Source organism: Triturus cristatus, chromosome 5_1, assembly GCF_964204655.1.
Source record: "Triturus cristatus chromosome 5_1, aTriCri1.1, whole genome shotgun sequence".
Taxonomy (NCBI): Eukaryota; Metazoa; Chordata; class Amphibia; order Caudata; family Salamandridae; genus Triturus; species Triturus cristatus.
Genome location: NC_140587.1, coordinates 129,340,748 through 129,367,962, shown reverse-complemented (window position 1 = coordinate 129,367,962; position 27,215 = coordinate 129,340,748). Strand labels below are relative to the sequence as shown.

General features: G+C 49.9%; 1 protein-coding gene across 1 annotated transcript; it reads left to right on the top strand.

Moving 5' to 3' along the window:
- Window positions 1–1,129: 1,129 nt before the first annotated feature.
- LOC146830376 (forkhead box protein H1-like) lies at window positions 1,130–22,946 on the top strand. The gene is made up of 4 exons (XM_085603724.1): window positions 1,130–1,259; window positions 2,108–2,247; window positions 3,636–3,740; window positions 20,935–22,946. The coding sequence occupies exons 1-4, from the start codon at window positions 1,130–1,132 to the stop codon at window positions 22,006–22,008; spliced, it is 1,449 nt and encodes a 482-aa protein (XP_085459850.1). The 3' UTR covers window positions 22,009–22,946.
- Window positions 22,947–27,215: the final 4,269 nt, after the last annotated feature.

The window sequence follows — 27,215 nt, the reverse complement described above, 5'->3', positions numbered from 1 at the left end:
ATCCACCGGGTCCAGCATTTCTGCACTCCTCGTGGGACAGGAGAACAGTCTGGCTGCCCTGACCAATCACAACGCTGCAATGCAGCATTGTGATTGGTTTTGAGCGTCTTGGTGCAATGCTCAACCCGGGAAGTGTGGCCTGGGCATGTTCTCCACACAGGCTGTAATGCAGCCTGCATGGAGAACAGGGAAAGTGCCCATGACTGGTTCGGGCGGCCCAAGAGGGCTGACTAAACAGTCATTGCGCACTTAGGAGTGGGCAAACTACTCATCCCCTGCTCTAAGAACAGAGTAGCCCCACCCACCCACCCGCAAAGGAAACCTAAAATAACTTTTAAAGTTATTTATCATTTTATATTTCCTTCACTTTACACTGCTCAAAAGAAGTGGAGCGACGCTATAGCAGAGCAGCCGCCACTCTGCACTATCTCCCTGAGGGAGCACCCGTGTCTCCATGGAACACTAGCTGTCTGTACATCAGGGTGTCTCTCCGAGGGAGCACCTGGGTCTCCGTGGAACACTGGCTGGTTGTACATCAGGGTGTCTCTCCGAGGGAGCACCTGTGTCTCCGTGGAACACTAGCTGGTTGTACATCAGGGTGTCTCTTTCTGAGGGAGCACCCGTGTCTCCGTGGAATACTAGCTGTCTGTACATCAGGGTGTCTCTCCGAGGGAGCACCTGTGTCTCCGTGGAACACTAGCTGTCTGTACATCAGGGTGTCTCTTTCTGAGGGAGCACCCGTGTCTCCGTGGAATACTAGCTGTCTGTACATCAGGGTGTCTCTCCGAGGGAGCACCTGTGTCTCCGTGGAACACTAGCTGGTTGTACATCAGGGTGTCTCTTTCTGAGGGAGCACCCGTGTCTCCGTGGAATACTAGCTGTCTGTACATCAGGGTATCTCCATCATCATTGCCGTGGTACATTCTGAACCTAAGATGGTTCCCTCGTGATCTCTGTTCAGTTCACTGATGTCTTTGCCCTCTGAGCCAGGTGAAAGAAGTGCAGCTGTTGCCTTTATTGGTGAGATAGTCTTTCTGAAGGACATTCTATAGGCCTAACGACTCTGGTTTCACTGGAAAAATAGCCATCAAGGAAGATGCCTTCAACTATGGTTCTACTGACAGGAGCCATGGGATGTAAGGTCTGCATCGAAGTCCTCGGCAATGAGGCCATTGACCAAGTTGAAGCAGTTGTCACCATCAGCGATGAAGTGATAGTCAATGAGGCTACAGTCTCGGTTACGATTAACTATGCTCAAGGTATGACTTCGGCGCCGAGGATGGTGATCTTGCTTGCCGGCAGGCATAGACAGTGTAGTTATTGATGAGTCTCAGTGGACTTGGACTGCTTCTTAGAGAACGAGGGCTCGCCTGCAGTTTTCGATACGGGTTTAGTCATTGATTTAGATGGCATCTTAGAAGTGACAGGCCGAGGAGATGGTGTGAAGTGCCTATGCTGGTCTTCGTTTTATTGCCCTCTCTAAAGATTATCTATCCACACCGTGGGAGAGACGACAGGGTTTAAGAGTCAAGAATCAAAAGATGAGGCTCAGACCTGCTCCAGCCTTAATTTACCATCTTTAGGAAGAGTCACACTTTCTGATGAATTTACGCCTGCCAACAACCCACTGGGGATACATGAGGTCTCTGCTGCTCTGCTGTTAAGAGTCTCGTTATTGTAATTTTGGGAAATTGAGATCCTCTTTGCCTTCATGGGGTTGATTATGGCACATCTTCCTGGCCTCGCAGGTTTGGCATGGGTTGAGTAAGTGTCTGAAAAGTTTCAGCGCTCCATCCATCATCTCCTTGTGTTTGCTTTGTTCGCCCTAAGTTGGCAGGGTATGCCCAGAAGTGGGTCCCTTGCTCACTTTTCCACTGGATTCAAGCTAGCCTGGCTGATGAGGGTTGCTAGCCCAAAACTGGTCCCAGGAAGCTTGTTTCCGGTCCAGGGAAGACATGGCTTGGCAGTTTGAGCTGGACTGTTCCCTTGTGGCACAGGGTCAGACTGATTTGCATATAGCTGTGTCCAAACTTGGGTGGCACAGAAGCTAAGGAACAGGCGCAGCCATCCAGATGGAAAGAGGTTCGTAATCTGGTTACCTTGTTAGATGGTGCTAGAGGGACCCCAAGTGTAAAAGAAGAACACCAAAAATGTAGTAAAGTGCTGGAACAAAGAAAAAAGCAGAGCTCTGAGGATTCCCTTTCTGTCAGCATGACTTGGGGAGAAAATCAGCACAGCTCTGCCTCGGTGAGAAGCTTAGGCTCTGAGCCCCTTCACCACATGGTTGTTTCGGTGTTGCCTGAGCGTATGGGACACTGTCCTAGTACCACTGACTTCCAAATATCCCCAGCTGATGATGGGGACTATTCAAACATGTGAATCTATGAAAGATCCAAGGTTGGAGAGTTGGGGTGTGTCTACTGTCACTCAGGGAAGCAAGTTGATGGTTTAAAATGTGTTGTGTTTTAAAGAAAATAATTTGTAACTATATACCACTGTTAATGTGGGACATTGAAAACATGTTTCTTTGGTCATTCCACTCTGAAGGTTCCAATTCCTACCCTGGTGTCAAAAGGCCCGTTTGATATGAGTCCAATGTTTCCATGAAACCCCACAGTGTAACGCCGACGGCCCCATTGCAAGTAACATCGGCATTGCAAGTAACCTCGCCAGTTCTGTCGCCTACTGTCCACATTTCACTGCTGTGGCGGACGTGGACTCTATCGCCATTGTACAACCAGCATCTTGGTCTTGTTAATATGTTACTAAGGGGGTCTTTTAGACCCTGCAGAGAGGCTGTGACCTTCCCTTCCCTGGTGGCGGACCTTGCACTGTATTTCGAGTTCCCCTCGAGGTAGACCGGGATCTGTGCGCCTCCACCGAACCTGGCCTTTTGTCGGCTCTGCTGAAGAGACTGCAGCTTTGAGTGTCCACCATGTTCGAGGCTGCCAAACAAGAACATGCTTCGTGTTTTAAGAACACATTTCCAAAGCCTGAGTTTGTACTTGAATACCAAAAAAAAGAATGGGTCAACACCAGTTTTCTCCATGCATGTGGTGGTTATTGAGTGATTCTTTTACTTTGGGCTGTCATGTAAAACGTACAAGTCAGGGGCACAGAAATCTAAGATCTAATCTGAGGGTGGCCATCTATGTGACCCGACGGTCCGGTGGCTCTGGAGCCAGCAGAGGCTTTAGCTCTGTAAACCGTAAGCGACTCTAAACGGAGCGGGAGAACCATGAGTTTGGCAGGATCATGGCACTGCTTACTTAGGACAGGGCTTCCGTTGAGACCACTCTAAAGGGCACCATGAGTCTGTTAATGCCACTGCATCGAAGTAGAGCCCGCTCGTTGGGTGTTAGGTCGTCTTCTGGCTGGTACGGTTACAGAATGGCCGCTATGTTTATTCTAAACACTTGCGTTCTACACACTGGTCTTTCCCTCCCTGCTTGTGTAACCAGGTTAAATTGTTGCAGAAATGATGGAAGGAGTGAACTCTTGACTCTGAATGTGAGGCTAACACACCAACACCATGACCTGTCAGACTTTCAGACCCCTCCATGCTCTGCTCACCCAGGTTTGTAGTCACTGGTCAGCCTTCTTAAGTGTTGTTTTGATATATTTTTGTTTTCCAGATACTGAAAGAGATCAGCACCCTCTTCCCTTTATTTAAAGGAGACTACCAGGGTTGGAAAGACTCCATCAGGCACAACTTGTCCTCCAACGACTGCTTCCGAAAGGTAAGGCTGGTGGACTTGGCTTTGGCATGGAAAATCTGAGCTGAGGATGGAAGACCGTGTGTAGTCGGTACCTACTGTCGTGACTGGTAGAGATGGGGGTTGTTTGTGGAGTTTGGTAATAGTGAAATGTATGGGCTGCTCGTAGCGCCACGGCTTTTCAGCTTCAAAGTGTAGTAAATACTAGTAGTATCAGGATCCCAAATGAATAGAGCTTTATGAACCTGAGACCGGCAGATAGGAATGGATCTATTGGGTTTTAAGCCTTTTACTGCTTCTTGCAACCAGATCCGAGATACGGTCACACGGGGTGCGATACTAGCGTGTCGGTGCAATGCAAATAAGAAGATGAGCATCTTGGTGCGATGGCGCCTACTTGGTGTAAGTGAGCTTGTGATGGGCATCTTGCATGCCGGGCACGTTTAATTTGTGGTGGGACAAGAATATATTGTAGGCGCGACGTATACCAGTGTGCAGTTGTAGGTAGTACGGTTTACTATGCCACAGGCCTTTTCTAGGGAGGATGTGCCTTCAGATTATATTCACTGTCCTGTAAATTATGTAATGGTGGGGCATGATCTATAGATGTAGGCGATGTGTCCAGGGTGGCTGGTTTTTGTGTGATTTTAAAGGATTGTGTGTGAGAGAGATATATAACTCTATCAATCACGTTTTGGTCTTTTTAGTGCACAGAAAACAACCCCTGTTTCAGGGTGCAATGTAATAAAATAACAGATTTCATTCAATTGGGTGGAGGGGGTATTTCCTTTGCCCAATTTAACTGGTATCTAAGAGTAACCTTGCTTGCATTTAGATTATTGTAAAGACCAATGAGACATAGCAGTAAGATTAATAGTCTTTAAGCAGTAAATGCCCTGACACCGGGATGCGTGTCCTCTCGGAACAAGAAATACACCTCAACTGTCCTTCCAACTGTTGACCATGCCCAAGGTTCTATTCCACAACAGATGGACGTCATAGAACCTTGGGCAAGTGCTCACGGCCAGGGAGACAGCGCGAGGCATGTGCAACATAACACATCTCCTTTTTATCAACAGAAAAAGTGCAATGCAATCAGGAGAGGGGGTGAATGAGAAGGAAGGACAACAAGCTGGTGGACTGTACAATAACTGTGTGCGATATAGGCAATAACTATGACTGAAGGCCAAGGGACACTGTAGGAGAAAAGGGGAGGTTATTCACACACACAATCTTGCAACCTTGCGGGTAATCTGACTTCTCTACGGTGTCTCCTCACAACGGGTTCCCTTACTGCTACTCCCCTCCCATGGGGATCATTGTGAAAGGAACATCCTTGTTCAGCATTAACATCGTCTTTGTTTTGTATATTATTTTCTCTACTGGTGACGGGGTCACTTAGTGTCTCATCTTCAGTCTCCTTACTGAGAGAATTACCGCTTTTCTCAGTCCTAGCAACATCACCACTCGGAACAACCATTCTACTTGAAGATCGGCCTACAGTTCATCAGGGTTACAACCCCTACTGGTGTCATCATCCAGAAGCCAATCATATTTAAGGGAGGTAGAGGGCCGGTGATACTCCAAACCAGTTTGCTCTTGAACCATCATTCCTTCTCCTCTGCACAAGTATAAGGACGAAAAATGCCAAATCTTTCCGTCACTTAAGAGAGACGAATTGCAGAAAATGTTCTTAACTACAAAAGGCTGTGAAAAGTGACACTGACCCTTTTTGACAAAACCACTTTTTTAGGTCTCGGCCTGGCGAAAGCAGCGCATGCGCTGCACTGCCAGCAGATGCCTTTTGGAATGGATACGATTCCAGCGTGCACGCGGGGAGACAAACAAGAGAAAAGATGTGCACATGGGGATTGGATGCTTTACTGGCGGCGTGATACACTGGGGACTTTTTTTTCCGCCTCCAGTAAAGGCAGTCACTGCGTGCACATCTTTTGTCCCATGGCGGGCTGCGCTTGTTTAAAACTCTTTCCAAAATATCTTGTACTCTTTGCCCGTTACTATTCTTTAAATGTACTTGCGTTTTGTCGTCCTCTATAGATTTTGTTATATACTCAGCAGGATGTAACACAAGCCGCCGCTAGATGGCACAATATACTGGCAGAGCCGCGAAAAGTGTTCAAGGACACTGTTTTCCTTTCAAGGAGGCCCTCGAACACCAAAAATAGGACACACCAGAATCACAGCATTTAAGTGGCCTGGACACTGGAAAAAAAGCTTTTGGAAAGTCCAGCCCCCAGGTTGGTGCAGGAAGTACCCGAGAGAAAGAATTCTGTGACTTGACTGCTACTTCCGAGAACTCGGTGTACCCGGCAGCACACAGGTTAGAATTCCAGTAGGGCTGAGCCCGCCTGTCATTCTCCTAAAGTTGATCATATTAGTGGTTTTCAGATCATTTTTTTTTTTGTTCCGGATCAGTTTGATCCTCGCTTGCATTAGTGTATCTGTATATTACCTTCTCTTGTCGAACACTACATCTGCCAAAAAGACACCAGAGCATAATGTAGAGCAGGGACGTGTGGTGAGACCCCAGCAGTGATGCATAATGACACTGAACGAGAGGGCAGTCTTGCATCAGTTGGTTGTTGTCCGTCCTCCCCTTCCACTCCCTGTCCACAGCCACAACTCTCCCGGAAATGCTGGGTCACTTTTGTCAATGTTCACTGGGGAAAATGCCTGCGGTGCTAATTAGAAGTTCACATCCTGGGTTGTGCCGGATTATGTACATGAGCCTGGGCCAGGATGATTTTTTTTGGGTTCCGAACCTCCTCTGCCTTCCTCCATCTGAGAAGCACCCGAGACAAAACACCAGACCCACAATGTCCTTTGGGATCAGTCGCAACTCTGCGTTTCGTAATGTCCATGTAACGCTCTTTAAAATCCTTTGTGCACGCTGCATTTTTGCTGTTTTGTGAAAAGCTTAGCAGTAATCGGCTCTGTACTAATGAGACGCCTCCCCCAGCCTCCATTATGAAGGGAGACATTATTGCAGACTTCGAATTGTATTCGACCAGACTGTAACCCGCTACCTGCTGGAGCGGATGAGTGCGCAGCATAACAAGCATTACGGACGCCATTTTAACTGGGCGAGAGCCAATTTGGGTGTTCTTGGCCGACCAGTGTGTTTTTACACTTGTAGCGGGGAACAGTGTCTTTCCTTAGTCAAGAGTTCAAATGACAAACGGATATCTCAGAGTGGAAAAATGGGTACGAGCATTAAGCAGGCCTTGAGTTCTAGGCTACAATGTTGCATACGAGCCCAGACTTAGCAATATTCCGTGACAAACCATGTTATGCTTACCAGTCCTTTCAGCAGTTCGTTCAGGACACGATTTGACCAATGCCACATATTTTTCCAGACCTCAAATTCCTGTTCTTTGGATTTCCAATTTCAAAGGCTCAAGTCCTATCCACTCTGTGTAATGTTAGGCTGAATCATACATCCATTGAGTGACGGCTTCATGCCACATCGTCCACACATGCAAGGAGTAACGGGCATTGTCAAATACAACAGGTCTGTCTTTTACAAGCTGGTGCAATGGATATTTTTTGTAATACTAGTATGTGCCACAAGCATTAAAAATGCAATAGGTCTCGCCTTTTATTAAGTTAAAGCCATTTGCTTTGCAATACAATATCATTATCCAAGCAAATGGCTTTAACTTACTCAAAGGCGAGACCTATTGCATTTTCAATGCTTGTTTTTTACTCTAACTTTGTCATCTATGCGAATGCTAACAGGTTTACAACCATGTCTGGAATCGTAATACTTCTTGCTAGTAAATTTAGAGTGTAACAGTTTTTCTTTAACTCCTTCTGTGGACCAAGCTACCTTCTTAGGTGCTAACCACCCTACATTATATTTGGTGATGGGGGTTTTACCTCTTAATAACACAAAGGGGCTCGAGCCTGTAGACTCAGATGGTGTAACTCGAAAAGCCCATAGGTTGTCTATCAATCCTTTCCTCCAAGAAAGGTCATTTTGGTTGGCAAGTTGGATAATGCCTTTTATGACGCGGTTGAATCGTTCAACTGCACCATTACCAGCCGGGTGGTACAGAGAGGTGGTTTTATGAGTGATACCATTATCCATCATGAATCTCTTTAAATCGTCATAGGCAAATTGGGGACCATTGTCAGTCACAATGCACTTGGGTAAACCTTCTCTTAAAAAGAACTTCTGCAAGAAATTAATGATGGTCTTGGTATCGGTTTTATGTACAACCTCTACTTCAGGCCATTTGGAAAAGTGATCAACTAGAACGATGAGAAACAACTGTTCACCATTCTTCCAAATGGGGCCACAAATGTCCATACCTAATCTACTCCAAGGCATGCTGGGGCTGGAAAGGGGTTGTAAAGCTGGTCTAAAAGTGCGTTGCGAGGGGGCGTGGCCAAGATGGCGAGGTGAGCGGTCGCACTCTCCGCGAGCTCCCGAGACCCTAGGCCCCTGGACCGCGCTTTCTGGCAGAATCTCCCCCTGTTCTGCCGGGAAATCGCTGTGGAGGTGGTGGAGTATCGGCGGACTCACTTTGGGGCTGGGAGTAGCCCCCGGAAAGCACCGCTGGAGCCCAAGAAGAGCGGGCAAGGGAAGGAGCGGCCCGGAGGCGGGGCCGAGAGCAGGGGCCTGAAGGCGTGGACCGTGGTGTGTAGCCGGAGCACGGTCTAGGATCGGGCAGCGCGGGTCGACTCCACCCGATGGCGAAGCCTGGAGGAGGCTTGCCGGAGGAGCCTCACGGTGAGGTGACGTCTGGAGGCGGAATCGAGCCCGGGACCCTGCGCCATTCCGCTGCGCTTGGCCGGGGGCGCGGCCTACCGGCGAGGCATAGGCGCTGGAGGTGGAGAGCAATGGCGACAGGGCCACGAACCGGTGGTGCCGGTGAGGAGTAGCGGCAGGGGGAGCGGGTGAGAGCGGTGGTTCCCCCCCCTGGTGGACCACGCAGAGAAGACTAGGCCGCAGGGACGCGCGGCCTGAATCCGGAGGAAGAGCCTGTGGGAGGGGCGACCGGCCCGGCAGGGGTGGGTCTTGGAGTCCGCCGTGGCCCCCGCGGGCGTCCCCCCGATCACCTGACACCAGAGGAGGGGCGGCGGAGAGGCCACAGGCCCAGTAGTGCACGAGGGAGATTGGGCCGGGTGTGCGTGGAAGGAGACGGGGCCGGTGTACATCCCTGCGGCCTGGACTGGGCCCCGGCGGGCGCCGCCCCTGCGAGGTCCAGAGATTGGCCGATCGCATCACTGAGCAGCGTGCGGGCCCCTGGGGATTGCGGTGGCGGAGCGGGGCCCGGACCGGGTGACCTGCGATCCTTGAAGGGACTCGTTGCTCCATACGCGGAGCCGCCTGGGGCCTGCGGAGGGAGCCACCAGAGGAGGTGGGAGCTGGACACTGCCTGCGTAGCCGGGAGACGGCAGGAGGGGATCGGGGGCCCTGCGGTGCCCTGGGAGTGGCTGGGGCTGTTCTCTCCCCACCCCCCCCCCCTGGTTGGCGCTAGCACCGGGGAAGGATTGAAGAGCGGGTTTCCGGAGAAGAGGTGGGCCCCATTGACTCGCACTGCCCCCCAGAGGTGAGGGGGAGTGGTGGCCGGAGGCGGTAGCGGCGGGGCTGAAGTCCCGGGAGTGTTGCGGATTGTGGAGACCCTCCTGCAGTGGGTGGTGGAGACGGGCCCGTGGAGCGTGGCGTGGGCCTGGCGGGGCCCTGGTGCTTGGGAGCGGGCTGCGCCCGATCGAGCGGCACGTAAGGAAGACGGGTGCCCGGTGGGGTGAAGGGCGACCCCCCCCCCCCCCCCCGGGGTACAGCGCTGGAGGTTGGCAAGCAGCAGCACGGCAGGCCAAGCGCCCGTGACGCAGGAAGAGCCGGCTGACTTACGTCCCCATAACAATGGCAGGCAACAGAGACGGCAAGAAGGGGGACCGCACTCTTCCCGAGATGCTTGGCAGGAACCAACAGAGAGCGGACAAGGGGCAGCCGTCGCCGTGCCCCTCCGGGGGTACGCAGGAGGCAAGCGGGGGGGAGCCGCCGGTCACCAGGTCCTTCCTGCAGTCCCTTTTCAGCTCCCTCAGGGATGACTTCCAAACGTTGAAAAAGAGGTCGCCGGTGAGGTGCGGGAGGTACGAAGAGAGGTAGATGGCCTGGGAGAACGTGTGGCCACCGTGGAGAGTGCAGGCCAGAGGAGGGACGAAGACATCGAACAGCTGCAGCAGGAGGTGCTGCGCCTCCGGGACCAACAGCTCGATCTTCAGGCGCATAACGAGGACCTTGAAAACAGATCCCGGCGGAATAACATTCGGGTCCGGGGAGTTCCGTCCACGGAAGAGGGTTCCGACATTGCCGGCTACTTACAGGCCCTGTTCAGGGAGATCTTGGGAGAGTCGGCGGACTTCCCCATCCGGATTGACAGAGTACACAGGGTGTGGCCGCCGAGACGTGCGTCGGCACCACCGCCGGATATTCTAGCCTTTCTTCCGCACTTCCCGCTCAAGGAGCGCATCCTGGCTGAGGCACGGAAGCAGCCATCCCTGACCTTTCGAGGCCACCCTGTCACTTTATACCAGGACTTATCTGCCATTACCCTTCAGAAACGCAAAGCATTCAAGATCGCTACTGACTTTGAGGGAGCATGAGACTCCCTATGCCTGGGGTCACCCCTTCCGTCTTATCTTTCGGTGGAATGGCACTATGCACCAACTACGCTCACTGCAGGAGACATGCGGGGTCCTGGGCATCACCGCGACGGAAGAGGACGCGACTATGCCACGCCGGAGGCGCACCACTAGAGATGGCTGGCGGCGGGTGTCAAGGCGGCGCTCCTCTGACCGCTCTGGGAGGCCGGACTCACCCACCATCAGGGCCGGCATGGCCAGCGCAGTGCTCGGGGTGACCAGGGACACTGCCTCAGGCGACGTCGCGCTGACGGCATAAGAACACTCCAGGGGGAGATCATCACAGCCTACTTCATATTGCAGGTTTGGGGGCTCTGGGGGGGGGGCTGCGGGGAGGGGACAGTGGCTGGACGTCCACTCAAGTAACTTACCACAGACTTGTCCCTCTTGGGACTCGACTGGGACTATGGTTTGTGGGGGTGGGGGGTTGGAAGAGGGAGGGAGGGGGGGTCAGGGGTTGTTGGCCTATTGCCGGGGGGTTTGTTTGTTTGTAGTTAGGGGGTTTTGCACAGGCTGTATGAGGGAGGGAGGAGGGGTAGCCTGGGGGTTGGGTGGGGGGTTGGGGGGGAACCGGGAGGAGAGGGGGGGTCATCCAGTGCACCACAGGGGTTACGGCCGCCGCGGCGACACTCATGAGACGGACTCTGCGTATGCGGAGGCTATGCGCTATCTCTTCTCTCATCCCCTATGCCGCCCACAACCCTTAAGATCATGACACTTCGGGGCCTCAACAACCCGGTTAAACGGCGTGCTGTGTTGTCCCTATTAGAAAGCACCCAAGCGGACATTTGCCTCCTTCAGGAAACGCACCTGTTGCCTCGGGACTGTCACAGGCTCCGCTCACACAAATTCCCGACACAACTCTTTTCTTCCAGCAACACTAAGACGGCAGGGGTGGCGATCCTGGTAGCCAGGCATTTTAGGGGAGAGGTCCTCCACAAACACACAGAACAGAAAGGCAGGCTGTTAGCCTACAGGTTTAGGGTGGGGGGTCTCCCCTTCACGGTAGGGTCCCTGTATAGCCCTAACGAACAACAGTAGCGCTTCTTACGCTCAGCGCTGGAGGACGTCACTGCCACGCAGGACAGGCACATTATCCTCGGAGGGGACTTTATATGGTCTTCGATTCGGCCTTAGACAGATCCGCACACCGCTCTCCGCAAACTGGGGAATTCTCAGCCGGGTGTAAGGCGCAGTTGGACCTTCATGACCTCTGACGTCGCATGCACCCTACTGACAGGGACTATTCATACTACTCCGTCGCACATAAAACTTATGCGAGGCTGGACCATCTCCTGGTCACAGCGCCGGTGTGTGCACTAGCCACCGCGACGGAGATGGGGGTGGTCTCCCTGTCTGATCACGCCCCGGTCGCTGTCGCGCTCTGTCTGCCGCCGATCTCGTGCCCGCCGCGGGTTTGGCGTCTACGGGACACCTTACTGCACAGGAAGGCGGTAGTCACGCGCGTGACGACTGCAATTCGGGACTATTTGTCCCATAATGACGACTCCGATACCTGGGCTGCTCTGAAGGCGGTACTTCGGGGGGAGTTTTTAGCTCTCTCTTCGGCTGACAATAAGGAGCAGCAGCTCAAGAGGGAGGAGCTCACTCAGCGGGTCCACGAACTTGAACATATGCACCCCAGGACGGGGGCTCCCCGAATCTGGCGGCAGCTCAAGGAGGCGAGGAAGCTCCTGGCGGCCCTGGACCGCGCGGAGTACGCAGCCTTGCGCCTGCGCCATGCCTATTATACGGGAGGGGACAGATGTGGCCGGCTGCTGGCGAACAGGCTCAGGGTGGCACGACAACAGCAACTGGTGAGGGAGATCTCTGACTCCACGGGGTCGACGGTTATGGAGGACGCCCATATAGCCGAGACCTGCCGCAGGTTTTATGCCGACCTCTACTCTGGGGACCCCCCGGATGCACCTGCGGCGGCGGCGTACCTGGACTCTGTTTCCCTCCCCTCCTTGGTGCCTTTGCAGGCGGAGTACCTTGACAGGGATATACGAGTCGAGGAAGTGATTTCCGCCATTGCCATCCTTAAGCATGGAAAGGGGCCGGATGGCTATACGTCCCTTTTCTATAAAACGTTTTGTGCGACATTGGTCCCGCTCCTCACACGCCTCTTCAACTCGTTCTCTGCTCCTGGAGCCATTCCGCCGGACCTGTTGCGAGCCTCTCTCACGGTTATCCCCAAGCCGGGGAAGGACCGGACGCAATGCGGTTCATACAGGCCGATATCGCTTTTAAATGTAGACCTCAAGCTGTACACCGGGATCCTGGCGGCCTGATTGGTCCCCCACGTACCGGGACTTATAGATCCGGACCAGGCGGGCTTTGTCCCGGGAAGGCAGACGGTGGACAACACCAAGCGGATAGTTCACCTCATAGAAAAGGCGTCCCGGATTCCCGGGGAGAGAATGATGCTCTCAGTGGACGCTGAAAAGGCGTTCGACCGCGTCCACTGGCCTTATCTGGAGCAGGTTCTGCTGAAGGTGGGTATAGGGGGAAAAATTCCGCTCTATGATCCTCAATTGCTACAAATTCCCGAAGGCGGTAGTGCGGGTGAATGGCTATAGCTCCAGAAGTTTTGACATTGAGAGGGGCACGAGGCAGGGCTGCCCGTTGTCGCCTCTGCTCTTCGCCCTGTATATGGAGCCCTTTGCCCAGAGGATACGTCACAATCCAGCAGTGAAGGGGGTGAGGTTTGGGGGCTTCACTCACGCCGTTAGCCTTTATGCGTACGACGTCATACTGTCGCTGGATGACCCGTTCTCTGCCCTTCCGGCATGTCTCGAGGAGTTCAACTCCTTTGCTACGGTCGCGGGCTTCAAAATGAACGTGGGGAAATCTGTGGCCTTGGATGTGTCTCTTACACCAGCTACCAGGACCTACTTACAAGGCCTTTTCCCGATGCTCTGGTCGATGGATCTGGTGCCCTATTTAGGGATCCAGCTAGCTCCCACCCTACCAGCTATGGTGGCGGCTAATTATGCCACCTTGGGCAGGAAAATTCGCGAGGAGATAGGCCGGTGGGACCGCAGCGCCCTTTCGTGGCTGGGCAGAATAGCTGCCGTTAAAATGACTGTCTTACCCCAGATTCTGTATCTGTTTAGGGCGCTGCCACTGCAGCCGCCTGCTGGCTGGATCCAGCAGACGCAGTCGGACCTGGCGCGGTTCATATGGCGGGGCAAGAAGCCCAGGATGAAGAGGGCGCTCTCTATGCTGGCGCCGGAGGCCGGGGGATTGCAGATCTCCGCAAGTACTTTCAAGCGGCGCAGCTGCGCTACCTAGTGGAGTGGAGCAGGTGGGAATCCGACAAGCACTGTCTCTTTCAGGACCAGGCGGTGGCGGGCAGGCCCCTGCAGGAGGTGCCTTTCCTACGTAGGGCTCACCGCCCGGCGAATCTCTACGCCTCCTTCATCACAAGGGTACCACTGCGGGTCTGGGATGCCACCAACGCCACGCACGGCCTAACAACATTCCCTTCGCCACTCACGCCTCTGATTGACAACCCTGACTTTGCCCCAGGACTGGAGAGGGGGGCCTTCGCTCACTGGCGTGCGGCGGGGTGTCGGGCCCTGTACCATATGTACGACCCGGAGGGGGTCGTCCCCTTCGTGCGCTTCCGACCGGTATATGCGGTCCCGGAGACCGAGAGGTTGCGTTACCTACAGGTTCGCCATTGGGCGTTGCACCCACAGGTGCGGGAGACGGCTGATAGGAGACTCCTCCCTTATGAACGCTGGCTCCTAACTCGCACGTCCGACGCGAAGCTGATAACCGACCTTTACAAGCTTTTACAACCACCTTCCTCACACTTCTATAATCCAGGAAGGGAGCGCTGGGAGAGAGAATTGGGCAGGTCACTGAGTCACAAAGAATGGGAGCAGGTGGCATATAGGGCCAGGCACTCGGCATACCATATGGGACTCACTGAAACATTAACCAAAATATCGACATACTGGTACTACACCCCGGAGCGCGTACACAACATGGACCACAGCAAAGATAACGCCTGCTGGAGGGGATGCGGGCGGGTGGGCACGCTGACACACATCCTGTGGGACTGTCCGCTCCTCGACTCTTACTGGAAAGAGGTGATAGACGATATCGACTCCCATTTTGACACTGAACTGCCACGCCTCCCAGCATATATATTACTTGGCCTCCCGAACGGGATGATGTATCCCTTACGATCTCGCAGGGGTAGGCAGATAGCTATAGCGCTGGGATCGGCGATGCAGAACATTCTCGTACACTGACTCTCCACGACACTCCCCACTGTCACGGGCTGGCTTCATAAATTGTGGCATGTGCTGGTGATGGAGAAACTGTCGCTTGCAGGGGATATAGAGCAGTTCAATGATCTCTGGCAGCCGTTTCAGTCCCTGCTGGTTACTGAATTTAGGGAACTGACCTGCCCGAGATATCTTCGCCTCTTGCGGCTTACGACCTAGAGGAATCGGCCTCCTGAATGGGCATGTGGCAGGGATCCTTCATGGGGGGGTGGGGGGGAGGGGCGGGGGGGGGGGGGGGAGGAGGGCGGGGATGATCAGACCTTGCACTGGACGGGGGAGGGCTGGGGTTGGGTGTTTTGGGGGTTGGGGTTTGGGGAGGGTGGTATGGGGGGGGGTTTACGAATTTTGCAACACTGCTCATCCTCGAGTGTCATAGCGGACTAATTGTTGTTGGAATGTTCTTTGAAGGGCCTCCAGCCCAGTATATGGCCTTCGCCGCGGTGCCCTGACCCCTTCTATGATTTGTATTGTTTGTCTCTGTGTTGCACCAATAAAATACCTTAAACCTAAAAGTGCGTTGCGATTTGTCATAATTCTCACAAGCTGATCAATTTCTTACTTTTCTTTCTATTTCAAGATCTAATCCTGGCCACCAGTAGGAATTTTTTACTCTACTTTTAGTTTTTCAAATGCCTAAATGTCCTTTGTGGCAAATGTCGAGTTTAGACCGAAGGCAAGCGGGGGAATGACATTTCCATTTCTTAGGATGAGGCCTCCTTCACATGACAATTCATGTCTTAACTACCAGAAAGTAAGTAAGTGAGTGGGAATGTTTTTTTTAATGGGCCAACCATCGTTGATATACCCTCTCACTTCACATAAAAGGGTATCGGCCTCCTGGGCTAGCAACCATTCGGAGTGGGACATGCAGGGTATTTTTTCTAGTATGTTTGCTACAAAGAATGACTCAATATCTGAGGTAGATTCACCCACATCAGGCAAAGGCAAACAACTTAGACAGGAACAGTGTTTTTGCCACCTTGAACGTATTGTACCTCATAATTGAAATCCATCATTCTGACATTTATGCGTGCAAGACGAGATGAAGCACTTTGTAGTCACTTGGTGGTGAGGACCTTGACGAGGCTTATGATCACTTCTAAGAGTGACACGGTATCCACATATGTATTGCCTGAAATGTTCCAAGTCCCATGCGCATGCAAGAGCCTCACGCTCTATTACCTTTCTGCAGTGGGTGTAATAGAATGTAAGCAAAATGCAATGGTTCTTTCGTTGCCCATCCTATCGGTTTGACTAAGAACCACTCCAAGACCTCTACCACTGGCATCTGTGGTAACAATGCTATGTAAGGAAGGATTAAACTCCTGTAAAGGTGGTGCATCACAAATGTCGTTCTTAATCCTAGAAAAGGCTTCTTCACAAGCACTAGACCATTCAAACTTAATCTTTTGTTTTATAAGTGGTCTTAAAATGAAAGTTTTGGTGGAGAAATCTTGCACAAATTTTGCATAAAACTCCGAGAGACCTAAGAAGGCTCTAAACTCATCATTATTTTGGGGGGAGGGAGCTTCTCTTATGGCGGACAGCAGTTCTCTTTTTGGTTTGATGCCCTCCCCACAGATCCCATGTCCTACATATGTGACGCTGGTCTCAGCAAATTTACAATTCCAAATATCAGCGGCGAGACCATTGTTTTCAAGGATTCCTAGAACTTTGGCTAATTTGGCATCATGTTCATCTCTGTTAGCACCCATGACCATAATGTCATCCTGCAAAATTAAAAGATGGGTTTTATCTTTAAGAAGTATCTGCATTAATCTTTGGAACACAGCCACCGCGGAGGCCAACCCAAAAGGTACTCTCTTAAATTTAAAGCAACCAAATGGCGTCACAAATGTGTTGAGGCACCTACTGTCTGGGTATAATGCGACCTGATGATATGCCGTAGTGAGCTCGATAGTGGAAAACCACTTGATTCCATTTGTGTGTGACAACATCTCGCTGATTTTTGGTAAGGGGAACTGATCAATGAGGATGTTTTTATTGAGACCACGGAGGTCCACACATAATCAGAATTTGCCATTAGTTTTTTTTTTAGCAACGACTAAGGGTGTGACCTATTCTTCTGATTCAACAGGTTCAATTATGCCAAATTTCTGTAATTTTCGAAGCTCAGCTTCAACTTCACTTTTAATGGAGACAGGAATATTCCTGGACTTATGAATACATGGAACCACATTTTTTAGTTGAATTTTGTGATGGAAACCTTTTAATTTTCCAATGTTATCTGAGAAAACTCTGGGATGCTTTTTAACAATGATGATCTTGCATTCATCCTCAGATTGTAAGAATAGCACAGGATCTAAAATCCTGCCCAATTTTCCTTGGTCCATCCAACCAAGTACTGAAGGACCAACAGCAGAAACATACAATTTACCCAACATTTGTCTGTCTTTGAATTGAAAGCCCAGTTCCCTGTATCCTAATACATCGATGGGTTCACCAGTGAAAGTCTTGGGCGAGATGTCAGGATTGACTAAATGTTTTCCTATGACCGGTACAAATTTTCCTACCTAAACGTTTTTGTTAATAATGGTATACGGTGAACCAGAGTCTGATACTATGGAGACTTCAACACCCCCGATATTTAAATATCACATTGGTTTCTTTTACCATTCACATTTAGCATGTGTTCATCAACTTGTAAGACAAATAGGTTCATGTCATTCTCATCAGAAGAATATATATCATCATAGTCTTCTGGTACAACAAATTTCACGTTTTGCATTTCATTTTGGTTTACTTTGACACATTTTGAAAAATGTCCTGTAATACCATATTTAGAACACTTTTGTTTAAGTGCGGGGCATTTCTTATCATTTGATTGGTGAAACTTGCTACCACACCTTAAAACATTTCCTGTCTCCTGCTAATTTTGTTTTGGGACTAAAATCCTTCTTCTGAGACTTGGTATCCTAATTAGATTTTTTGTCACGAGTTCCTGACTCTGGTGGCCATTGGCCGTTCCTCAACACAGATTTTGTTTTTTCTCCCGACAAGACTGCTTTGGCGCATCTTCCTGTCAACTCTGCAATTTTGACAATGTTGATGACTTCTTGAAGAGATGATTCACCTTTTACCCACAATTTCTCTTGGATGTTGCGATTTGCATTTGGCATCACTATTTGATCGCGGATAAATTCATCATGTAGTGTGCCAAAACGACTAGATAATGCTAAATTTTTTAGTGCAGCAACGAAATCCTCAACCGATTCTTCAGTTCCTTGTTTGCGATTGAAAAAAATTGAATCTATCAACAGATGCACACACTGTAGGTTTAAAGTAGTTAGACAAACCTTCAAGTGCGTTGGTTTATACATCACTTTGGTCCGCCGGTCTGGGTTTCTTATTGATACGATTGTACATTTTCATTACTTGTGCTCCTAAACAGTGTAGTATTATTTTCTTCTAAGAGGGGGGGGAAAAGGCCCTCCCTGAATTACTTTTAGGTCCAAAGGAGGGAGGAATGAAAAAACCAATGAAAGTATAAACCTCTATGCCGACTTATTTGATTTATCAAACGACCAAACAAGGTTCTAAGGGGCATATTATCGAGGAAGAGTGGGAAACATTGCTAAGCGCACTTAGCGCATTTCTGTTTATCGCCGTCTATCGCTGAATTACATCGCCGTGTTAGTGGCGTATTATCAATGCTTTGTGAACTGGCGATGGAATTCCAGCGATAGACGGCGAGAAACAGAAACATCGCCTGAAATCCAGTGATGATTATGGAGATGCTTGCTGATAGGGGAGGGTGGTCTTAACATGGCGATCCACCTCCCATTATCAGCATAGCTAAGTAGAAGGAAAAGCAGACGTAAACTTCATGCGATAACCGCGGTTAGCGCATTTTTTAACATCCCTGGGGCCGCATTGTAAATAGTGCGAAGGTCTGTCTGTTACGTAAATCGTGCAGACATTGTGAGGAACGCCCATTTTGCATGTCATTAGCGATAATAATCGCTGACATGCAAAATGGAGAGAAAACGGCTACAGGATCAAGGAAACGCGTCAGCGTGTCCTTGAAAATAGTGATGTTTTTCGCCGCTTTTCGGCCAAAATCGGCGACTAAAGCGGCGAAAACGGGCTTGTAAATATGCCCCTAAGTTACCAAAACCCTCTGCTTATCATACATTTACTTTAAAGCCACAATTTTTTTTTTTCTTTCTAAATTACAAAACATATTATTGTGCAATTTATCTTTTATGGAATTCTTTTTTTATTTTATTCTTTAAATAAGTACATATCTCTGAAATTTACACAATTACATATAGTTATAGCACATGTAATATTTTCAATTTTCACAATTTCTTTTGTGATTTTTTTACAGAAAATATATAACATAGGACATCCCACAAAAATACGAACAATGTAGAAATGCTAACTGTCATCATTCATTCATTACCACTGTTACATACTCTCATTCATACGACACAACTTCAACAACCTACTATAAAAAAAATTAGGACTCTGTGGTTGGTCTCAAGGTGTTTGCAGGCGAACTTATACAATTATTCTCAAAAACACCTATTACAAGAGATGAAATTCTCCGGGACCACTTTTCTGAAAACAATTTGCTAAATATATCCTAAATATACAAATATATTAAGTTAGTCCAGAATTTCACATACTGATTCTTAAATTTAACATTTCCCTTTTTTAAAAAGGCACCGTATTGGCCAACTTAACCAAAATAAACAAGTAATTGAAAAAACATGTAACTGGTGACGTGTAACATGACCATCTCAAAAGACGAGCAGGTTACAAGTTATTGTACTGCCTTAACCCTGGTGTGCACCCCTGTGGCACTCAACCTTAACTCCCACCTCCTCCATGTACTGTTTCCAACATCAAACATATCGTGCACAAAGGCCACCACATTACATCATGTGTGATATCACAGTGTACATCTGTTGATAACACACATGGACGTCACATATATAATAACAACATTCTGAACACACAGACGAATTTGTGATTTTGTACATTATGTAATTGTATTTAAGAATGGTCTAGAAGGCCAGGCCCTGGTGAGTGGATGAGGGAGACCTCTGTGCTGCGGGCACCCAGCAGCCATCTCTGCTCTGTATTCCGATGGTGGACTTCGCAGCACTACAGCTCGCTCCTTTCTAGGGTCATTCCCTGTCCCTTCCTGAAACTTTCTCTTAAGTGCTCCTTTGTTGAATGATGTAGGTTTCAAAAGGTTGGGGGGGAAGTCCCTTTCTAAAGGTACCTACCGAAGGATGGTGCAGATCACCCTGCCACCCATGTCTGGCCTGGCTCAGCCAGAGCCCTGTACAGATGGCCCATGGGCAGTACCTACAAGCGCCTCCTAACACTTTTGAGGTCTGGTCGGATCTCTGCTGAAGCTGAACAATTCACTCTTTTCTTATCTTTGATGTCATGGAAAGTTCACCAATCGTAATGCAGCATGCGCTGTGAATCTCCCCTACAGTGGCCAACCATTGCAGAAGAAACCCAGTTCTCTCCTCCAAGTCCTGCGCGGGCAACAATCGCCATCAGTAGGCGTTCTAGAATGCTTCCTTTTTAGGTCTCGCCTGACCCAGCGCATGCGCTGGTCTGGCGAGACTTATTGAGAGGGCTCCAAAAAGTGCTACCAGGCCAGCCTAGAGCTACAGTGCATGTGCGCGGGCGTGCGCGCTGCGCTTGACCGCAATTACTTTCACTTTGATGTTTGAATGCGATCACTTTCGCGGCCGCTTCCCATAACCAATAGGTCTCAGTTTTGGGACCTTATAAGTATTTAGTTCTGCAACTGTTGCATGGCTAAACACTTATAAGGTCCCAAAGGCGAGACCTATGGGCTATGCCAATGCTTTTTTTTTTTTTTTTTTTTTACATCGGCTGGGGTTTTGGGACCCAATTGTGACCTCATTCACCCAATGCTTCTCTCATCTTTCCTTCAGTGGGAGATGTATGTCGCGTCTTCAAAGGCCTACTGCTTGCATGAACTGTGTAAAACCTTACATCGCCAGCAGTCCTCTCACATTCATACTGTAGGAAAGGTGACCCTACAACTAAACATTCACAAATCCTCTCCTACTGTTTGCAGGAATGTTCTATGAAGCAAACCAGACTTTCATTAAGACACACGGGTCTCTACATTGGGTTGCAGCGTCAACCTTTCTATAGCAGGACTGATTCATGTTTTGTGTACTTTTCCCCCTCTTTAATTACCTGTCTTTGGTCTCTTACAGGTGCTGAAGGATCCTGGGAAACCCCAGTTGAAGGGGAACTTCTGGGCTGTAGATGTTTCCCGTATCCCGCTGGAAGCCCTCAAGCTGCAGAACACCGCTATTGCTCGCCAGGGCTGCACCATCCTAGTCGATGACCTTGCACCCTACATCCTTCATGGGGAGAGGTACAACTTGGAAGGACTTATTCAACAACATGAAGCTCCGCCCGGCCCGCCCCCTTGTTCGGTTGAAAATGACCACCCGCCTGTCACTGTTGGCAAGACCAATAACTCCTTCATGATCGATTCTCTGCTGCAGGGCTTGGAAGGCATGAGTATTCCAGGGAAATCTCCTGCGTCTGAGAGCAGCCCCCAGTCGACGGATTCACAGCCGTATACGCCCACCGGAAATGGCTTCAGCACCAATGATCGTGTCTGGATCCCTACCCAGTACCTTTACTCACCATCACTTTCCTGGCGGCCATCTTGCAGCCTTGGCTATACCTACAGCACGCCGGTGGACCCCAGAACTTTCTCGTCTTCATCCAGCCTGTCCACCATCTCTTCAATTAGCTCCGTCTCCGATGACGAGAAGGAGTCCAGGAACATTAGGCAGCAAATGCAGCCTCGCAAGAGGCCCACAAAGCGCCCCCGGGTGGAGAACGGGGTCAGCAGCAGCTCCAGGTCTGACTCTGAGGACACAGATGACCAAGCACCATCACAGTCTCCCAAAAATGCCACCCTTATGCCATGGGAGCTGCCAACTTCCTACACCAAGTGTGTGCCACCCAATGCTGTTGCCCCACCAAGCGCTCACCCGTTCTTTCAGTTCTCCAGCATCCCTGGCTTACCTCACTTCTCCTACAAGCCAGCTGCGTACTGGGGGGTAATGCCTGCACATCGAGGCGCTGGGCAGCAGAGCCATCGACCCCCTGCTCCAATGGATTTGGACAGCATGCTGCAGGCGGTACCACCCAACAAGAGTGTCTTCGATGTCTGGACAAGCCACCCGGGAGACGTTCTCCTCCTGCCACCATTTTTCGGCCTTCCCCCCTTCCCCAGTGGCACAGATCTTGCAGGGCCACGGCCATTTTGATCAACTGTCCGAGCAGCACAGAATATGCAGGGTCTTCGCTATATGAGCAATCCTCGCCAATCATATGGCTCACACTTTGGCCAATGGCCCCATTGGCACAGATTCTCATCACGTCCATCAGTTTAATTGTCTTTGGGGTCAGCAATATGGTGTGAAACGAAACCTGTTGTAAAGGGCGCATCACTGCAATGTGCACGGACTTGAATGACCACAGAAGCCAAATATGTCAATTGGCTTTTTTAATGAGTGAGGCTGACCAAACTGTTGCAGGTTGGCTAGGGTTCCAAATGCAACCACCAGGATGATACAGCAGAATGGTGTCCATAGCAACAGCCTCACTATCCCTAGTTGTACAAACCTATAGTGGGCAGGATTTGGGATACTTCGTGAAAACTGTGGGCTGTCTCCAACCAGGGTTGTTTGCAAAGTGTTTTCTTCACGCGATGAATTTGCACATATGTATAGATCATGATTTGCTGCTATTGGGCGCTCCATGACTTTCAAAAGTTTTATTGGATCGCTTTTTGGATCAGAAATTGCGCTCAGGGTCCTTTTGATACATGTTGGCTCTATATGTAAATATGGCTCTTACAGAGAGGTTTTAAATAAATGTATTGCTGCTTCCCTTGGACTGTCTGCATTGAGAGCAGGCTTCATTTTAAGTGACCACTTGGAGGCGCACATGTTGTGCTGGAGGCCTTTTCTTACAGATTAGTTCACAGACCATTCTGGATTTTTGTGATAAAGCAGCAGAGACTTGACAATGAGTTCTTGTCACCTTCTTAAGCGACCTTGGAAATGGTTTGCTTTTTTCCAAACCCCTTCAGATATTTGAGCCTTGTATGTTTGGCGTCAAGCTTGTACTTCTGGTGTCAGGTTTATTAACTAGCGCAGGTAATTGCATGTTTCAACTCCGGATTAAATTATGTCCCTTTTAATGGTTTTCATTCATCCTAAAAATACTTGAAATAACAGATGATGTTTTTACAGCAGCCACTAGCAAACAGTTTATGAAGAATGTCTGTTTTCATTAAACCCGCCAGAAATGTTAACGTTAAAGTATGTTTAAACTCTAGCAAACACATTCCTGTGGTTGTGAACGTATTTCGGAGCTTCTAGGAGCTAGAGATGTCCTGTTGGAAAAGGAGAGCCGACGAGCGCTGGCGCCCAGAGGATCGCATCAATTGTTCCTTTTCAAGACGTATTTTTATACTCTAAACCCTTGCATTTTATAAACCATGTTTTATCAATCTACTATGCTGTGATCTTTTCAAAGAGCCCTACGCGTTTTATATAATTTGTATCTGCACAGGTACATGATTTGATGGACCTAACTTTTTTTCCATGGATATGATATATCTCTCTGTTCCTCCCTACTCCGCCTCCTTTACCCCCCCAGCTGCCTTCTCCTATCCCCCCCCCCTCCACTCCTTCCTCCCTGCCTGCCAGTGGCTGTCTGGGTACTTTTAGTCAGGACTATATTTCTATTGGAAATGACTTTTGGTTTGCATCGTTTGACGAATCTTCATAAAAAGTTTCCCAAAAAGTGTTTTTTACCCCTGGTGGGGGCTACGAAAAGGGGGTGGGGCGGTATCCCAAAATGCATTTTTCACATGCAGCTTCCATAGGGATTTGTAAAAAGCGCTACAACCAAAATAGCTAAACAGAATTACAGCAAGTTAGATCTTGGTGCAGAAAGCATGCTTCATGTGATTTGGTGTAAATCTGTCAGTTTTCAAGAAATTGAGGTTGAAAAACTTTGAATCTATATCTTTGTATATCTGGACATGTGTTGCTGTAGCGACACATCCTTCTGCCAGCTAGTGTTCGGCGCTTGTGTGTGCATCTTGTTTTTCTTCAAAGCAGTCTTTCACATCACAAGGTATAGGACCTGCTCCTGTGACTGGTAATGGGCATCGGCTCCATTGTTAGATTGTTTTCCTCCATCAGACGTTTTACCGATCAAGCTCCATATTGACACCTCATGGTGTTCGGACTTCTTTGGCCGTTCCTCCTTCGTTGGATAGAAAAAGCCTTCCACTCTGTAGGAGAGCAGGGTCTGCCTCTTATGTTGCCCCCACTTTTTTTTTTCCTGATGTTTACACTGGTTTCTGGCTATAGTCTGGCTGGGCGCCTGCTAATCACAGCCCCAGCCTCTCTGTTCTCTCTAAACAACATGGAGTGCATATTAGGTGCACTAGTGATTGGATACTGTGGTGCCTTATGAGTCCCTAGTATATGGTACCAAGGGCATAGGTACTTCACAGGCCTACCAGGGGCTGAAGCATGTATTAAGCCACCCCTGGGAAGCAGACTAAATCTGACACCACAGGACTGCTACTGCAGCCTGGGTGAGGTGGTGCTAACACTCCTCACTGAGATATAGGTTCCCTATATCTCTCCCTGCACACACATTTAAACCTATCAGTCACCCCTAAGGCAGGCCCTATCAATCCTGAGGGCAGGGTGCTTGGTTTCCATGTGAGGGGGGCCTCTGCCTGAGCAGGGCCCCTCTGCATCTCTCAGAGTCCATTCTCTGGGGATTGTTTGTGAATGCGGTCAAACAATATACTCTTAAGTGCATTATAACCTCGCGGTAAATGGTAACTTTGGAATGGCTGCATCAAAACATGTCGTGTTTGGTGTCAAATGCATTGGAATCATACCCCCACACCAGTAACTGGTATGGGAGTATGATCCCACCCTTCTAGAAGGATAGACGTGTACCTACTGTGGAAACACAGTAGAATCCTGAAGAGCCCTGGCATTACAAAATGGATGCCACCAGTCAGACACTGGGCTGCCCTCCTGCTGATGACCGAAACTCGCAGTGGAGGAAGCCCAACAATAGGTATCCTGTCACAGGGAGGTGTGACCACCTCCCAGACAGGGTTTAGTGTATTGGGGCAGGGTGGGTGCACTCCTAGAGTGCTTTGAAGTCTTGCACTGGGGGAGCAGTAGGCTCCTCCGTGCATACATCAGTTCAAACCGGCTCAGGGGCTACCTGCCCCTGCTCTGGCGCGAAACTGGACAAAGGGAAGTGGGTGTAGCCACCCACTCCCCTGACCCTCCCATAGGTGGGGTCATAGAGCTAGTCCCACCCTTCCTTCCAGTGTAAGTTAGAGAACCCTTGCCATTGCAAACTAGATACCCCTGGACGATGCTCTGAAGAAGAATCCCAGACCTTCGACGTTCCACTACCTCTGGAAGACTGAAGAATCTCCCTTGGAGTCAAGGAGTGACTCCCCTGCTTGGTAGGCACCACAAACTACAAACTACGGTCGCAAACTCAACTGCTCCTGCTGGAGCCCGAAGTCCCTGCAGCCCAGGAAGAGGATTTCCTGACTTCTCCAAGGCCATCGTGAGCCCCCAGCGACGCTGAGGCCAGTCGACCCCCACGAGTGACGAGGAATTGCAATCCCTGGGTACCGTGCACTATTTTCGAGTGCAACCCCTTCACGATGTTCTATGAACCTGTGCATTGGGCCATGTGTGGTCAAAGCCTCTAGCAGGGATCCCTCCAAAGACCAGAGGCCTATCCCGTCCCGAGTGATCGTGAGCCCCTGTTGAGTGGATCCTCGTGAGGTGTCTTCGTGATCCCTTGCCTGTTGGCTTGTGGGTCCCCTGAAGACTTTTCTACAGTTCCAAAGGGCTCCCCTGGTTGCTCCAGGCCTGCCCTGACTTACCCTTGCTGGGTGAGTCCCTCAGACCTTGCTGGTCTGCACCGCTGACTTTTTGGCCTTTCCACAAGACTTGCTGTTACCAAGGCTTGTTGGCTCCAATCTGGTCACCGACACCGCAGTAAGTTGCAGACTTCGTGGGACACGCCAAATCCAGCTCCTGATCATCATTGCCTCCTGGAACTCGTGGCTGAAGAGTCAAGACACCCATGAATCGCCTGAAATCACCAGACGACTGTGGGCATCCATCTTCCTTGCCCCGGGTCACTTCCAAGTGACTTTGAACACTGTCCCCTCTGCTTTCAGGTCTTCCTTCTTATGAATCCAGGCTTGGATTCCACCGGACACTTCTTCTGTCTTCACAAGCAGCAAGTCTTCATTGGCTCCTATTGAAAACGACGCCGCGACCCGACACCAAAAGACACCTATGCACCCGGCCTCCCTGGGTGAGGTAACTCCAGCACTACGGTGCCCCTGTGGGTGTTGGCTCTAGAACTACTTACCCTGTAAGTGACTTGCTTGTAGACCCTCCCAAAGTATCCTTAAACTCTTAATTTCCATTCGCAACTTGCTCCGTTGAAGTCAATAGGGATTCGCGGCTGTGTTAACACACTGCATGTGTCCCCGTAGGTCCTTTACTTACCTGCTTTGGGTGGTTTTGCAGCGTGAATCTTTCTGGATTCACTATGCTGTGCATTATTCTGCCATCTAGTGGTTGGGTCCGGAATTGTTGTATTTCTTCTCTTTTTATTTATTTTTTTTTATTTTTTCGTGGACCAGGTGGGCATCGACATACCACCATTTGGTGTCCTTTGTGACGTCGACGCGCTTCCTCTGGAAGCTCCCACCTTTGGTCGCCATCTTCAGATTCTTTTTTCCGCTGTTGGGTCTGGATCAACAGGAAGGAGCTCCAAGAACTTTGGAGAGAAGAATCGACGAAAGATTGGAATATATCACAAGGGAAGACACCGGAGACCGAGTAAGAAGAAACTTGACTACAGTTCAGAGAACTTCGAAGAATTCGACGTTTTTCAAAGGAGAATGCGCGTACAGGGGGCTCCCTGGGCACGGTGATGGACAAGACTCTGTTCAAATTCTGCGCAAACTGCCACCACAAGTACGCGCAAAAGGACCAACACCCGGTTTGCAATCTCTGCTTACCGCTCGACCATCGAAGTGAGGACTGCAACGCCTGTGCAGCATTCACCCCGAAGACTCTCAGAGTAAGGGAGAGACAGAGAAGAGCAAACTACAACATGCAGGGGATGCCCCCATCGCTACGAGATTTGGGACTCTCCAGCGGAGAGGAAGACAACGTAGCAGAAGGACCAGAAGACGTCGTGGTCGTCTAGGTCGAAAAGAAAACATCGAAGGAGGTAAGGGAGTCGTCGAACCTTAAACCCTCCACTGATACTCGCAAAGGCGAGCCAAAGTCCTCGAAAGGAGCAGGGCCGTCGAAGCACTCTACGTCGACTACTGCATCCAGGTACAAGCAGACTGTCGGATCCTCCGAGAAGGACCCCCAGA